The sequence below is a fragment of the Cladosporium halotolerans genome (assembly GCF_011745625.1).
Source record: "Cladosporium halotolerans strain TM138-S3 chromosome Unknown Sca163, whole genome shotgun sequence".
NCBI classification, from domain to species: Eukaryota; Fungi; Ascomycota; class Dothideomycetes; order Cladosporiales; family Cladosporiaceae; genus Cladosporium; species Cladosporium halotolerans.
Window position 1 is genome coordinate 5,647 of NW_027191613.1, and position 2,789 is coordinate 8,435.

Below are 2,789 nucleotides of genomic sequence, written 5' to 3' on the forward strand. Positions count from 1 at the left end.
TTGGACTGCACATTTATTGGGCAGATGGATTTGGGGCTCAAGATTGGAGTTGAGTCAAGTTTTTAAGGACTCTCGAGACTAGGCACGGGTTTATCAGGTGGTAAGCATATATACAATCATGAATTCATACAATAGGCATACATCTACATTCATGAGGCCAAATGTGCGAGAAACGGCGTAGATATGTGACGTGATACAAATTTGTAGCTTGATGACAACAATAATCTCTCAAAGCTTCGCCTTCTCCCTCGCAGGCTGCCATTCGAGTTCTTTGAGCCTCTTCCTTTGCGTCTTTCCGCTGGCGGTCTTGAATCGTGCGAGCCAGTCTGCAGTAACAAACTGAATCCTGCGTGGGTACTTGTACGGCGCCGCGCGCTTCTTGCAAAAGTTCTGCAAGTCCTTGGTGAGTTTTTGTTGGTCTAAGTTCGCACTCTCTCTTGTCAAGACGATGAAAGCTTTCACCACCTCTCCCCTGTCGGGGTCTGGTGAGGAAACGGCTGCGCTTTCGACGACCGCTGAATGTTCTTTGAGCGTGGACTCGACCTCGAATGGCCCAATACGATAGCCGGCGGAGTTGATGACGTCATCTGAGCGGCCCACGAACCAGAAGTATCCTGCATCGTCGACGATTGCTCTATCGCCTGTTGGATACCAGTCTTCGCCGCTGGTTGCGCGTTTCAACCTACGGTCGAGCACGCCGTCCTCCCCAAGGTAGCCATCGAAGATGCCGAAAAACTTGGACGAATCCGTGTCGTCAATCTTGATTGCCATGTCACCTTCAACACCGGCGGGGCAGATCGCGCCGCTCTCATCGATGACATGGAGAGGCACGCCAGGTGCTGGCAATCCCATTGAGCCAGGCCTCAGGGGCGAATTTGCAAAGTTGCCACAGACGAGGATGCACTCGGTCTGACCGTAGCCCTCCGAAATTTCTCTGCCGGTCATCCCTTTCCACCTGTGGATGAAATGATTGTCAGCTTGATACTATGATGGCTGGCTCCTTAATTGCCACAAGGGGGAAAGGGTGTGTACCCACATTTTGATAACCTCTGCATTCAAAGGTTCGCCCGCGCTGACGCAGTGGACCAAAGACTTCAGACGTTCTTGGTCGTAGCCGCGCTGATTCTCCTTCATCACCAGCTGCCTGTATGCCGTGGGAGGGGCGCATAGCGTGGTGATGGGGTAGTCTTGCAGGATGCTCAGCGTCCTTTCCGCGCTGAATGCACCGCGGTCGTCGAAGACGAACAGGCCGGCACCGCAGTTACAAGCACCGAAATATGCCCACGCTGCCTTTCCCCATCCTTGCTCGGCCATGTTCCAGTACAGAGAGTCACGGGTCAGCCGCAGCCAGTGCTTACCTGTGATGGTGTGTGCGAGTGGGTATGATATTGCGTTCTGCTGCACCATCTTCGGTTGGCCGGATGTTCCAGAGGTGAAGTACAGAATCGCTGCTCGGTCGACCTTCGGGTCCACGCCTGCAAATTTGGCGTACGTTGAGACTGCATTTAGGCTTCGGTGGTAGTTGATGACGCCGGGTGGTGGCGAATCGCCAATTTGAATTATATGTTCGAGATCAGGACACTCTGCTCGCACAGAGAGGACTTTGGCCACGCTGACAGCGTCGCCGACGAAGAGCGTAGCTCTCGTGCGCTGCAGGCGGTGAGCGATATCATGCCCGACGAGCAGGCTCGTTGCAGGGCAAAGAACGATGCCCGCACGGATGGCGGCTGTCGCGACCTCCCACCTAGGAAGGGTCAGTATTGAGGACGAAGGCGAGCGAGTGAGCATGCGACTGACCATTCTGGAATTCTGGGCAAGATGACCAACATCCTCGCCCCTTCCTCTACCTGCAAATTTTGCCTGAACAGAACCGCGATCCGGTGCGACTCTCTGCTGAAATGCTCGAAAGAGAGCTTGCGTTCGACCTTCCGGTCGCTCGAGACCCAGTGCAGCGCTGGGCCCGGGGCTAGGTTGGCGGCCCAGTAGTCAACAACATCGGTTGCAAAGTTGAAGGTCGTTGGTCGCTGGAGCTCGGGGAGTAGTGAGTGCGCCATTTCAGAAAGAGTGAATCGGTTCACAGCCAGCTCGACGTATCCTACTGTTCTTCAACTATAACTCCTACAGACCAGCGAGGCGGTGCCTACATAAGCACATAGTCCCTTGCGGGCAGACATCCGAGGAGTCGGCATTTGCACGCTGCTGCCGGCCCAAACATGCTCGCGTGACAGCAAGGTAACCGCGAGCACACTCGGCAAAGATGGAATCGCTGCGTTAGTATCGTGCGAATGTGTATTGGTAGAATGTAATACCCTCGGCTGGACGTTGTGCCCATTTTCTTGAAGCGGATGTTACGTGTTTGATCGGCGGCAGACTGAGCGTAAGGGACATTGTGCCCGTTTTCTTGACGCGGATGTTCCGTGTTTGATCGGCGGCAGACTCAGCGTCATAAACGCATGAGCATGTGGGACCTGTTTTAGACCCTAGGTCAAATTTTCGTGCTGACAAACAACAGGATTCGTCTGCATTACCAAGCAGAGCTTCTTGTAGGCTCGAACGTTCTACAAGGCAGGCGTGCGACAAGGTTAGGGCAAGTAACAATGCTCCTGTCAGTTCTTGTATAAAGAGGACCTCGCAGTCTCGTACCAGTCCATTTATTCTATTCACCATCTTTTCCTACCAGTTATCCTACAAGCATAGATCTTGAATCTTGAATATTCAGAATCAGGTGAAGCTCAATCAGGAATCAAATCAGTCAGGTGGGCGCTCAATCAGAAATCAATCAGCAATCA

The 2,789-nt window shown here is 53.2% G+C and overlaps 1 protein-coding gene across 1 annotated transcript; it reads right to left on the reverse strand.

Moving 5' to 3' along the window:
* Window positions 1-228: 228 nt before the first annotated feature.
* On the reverse strand, window positions 229-2,054 carry WHR41_09535 (uncharacterized protein; the record flags this gene model as incomplete). Its single annotated transcript, XM_069378138.1, has 3 exons — window positions 229-955; window positions 1,037-1,744; window positions 1,798-2,054. 3 exons carry the CDS (start codon window positions 2,052-2,054, stop codon window positions 229-231), a joined length of 1,692 nt encoding a protein of 563 aa, XP_069224896.1.
* Window positions 2,055-2,789: the final 735 nt, after the last annotated feature.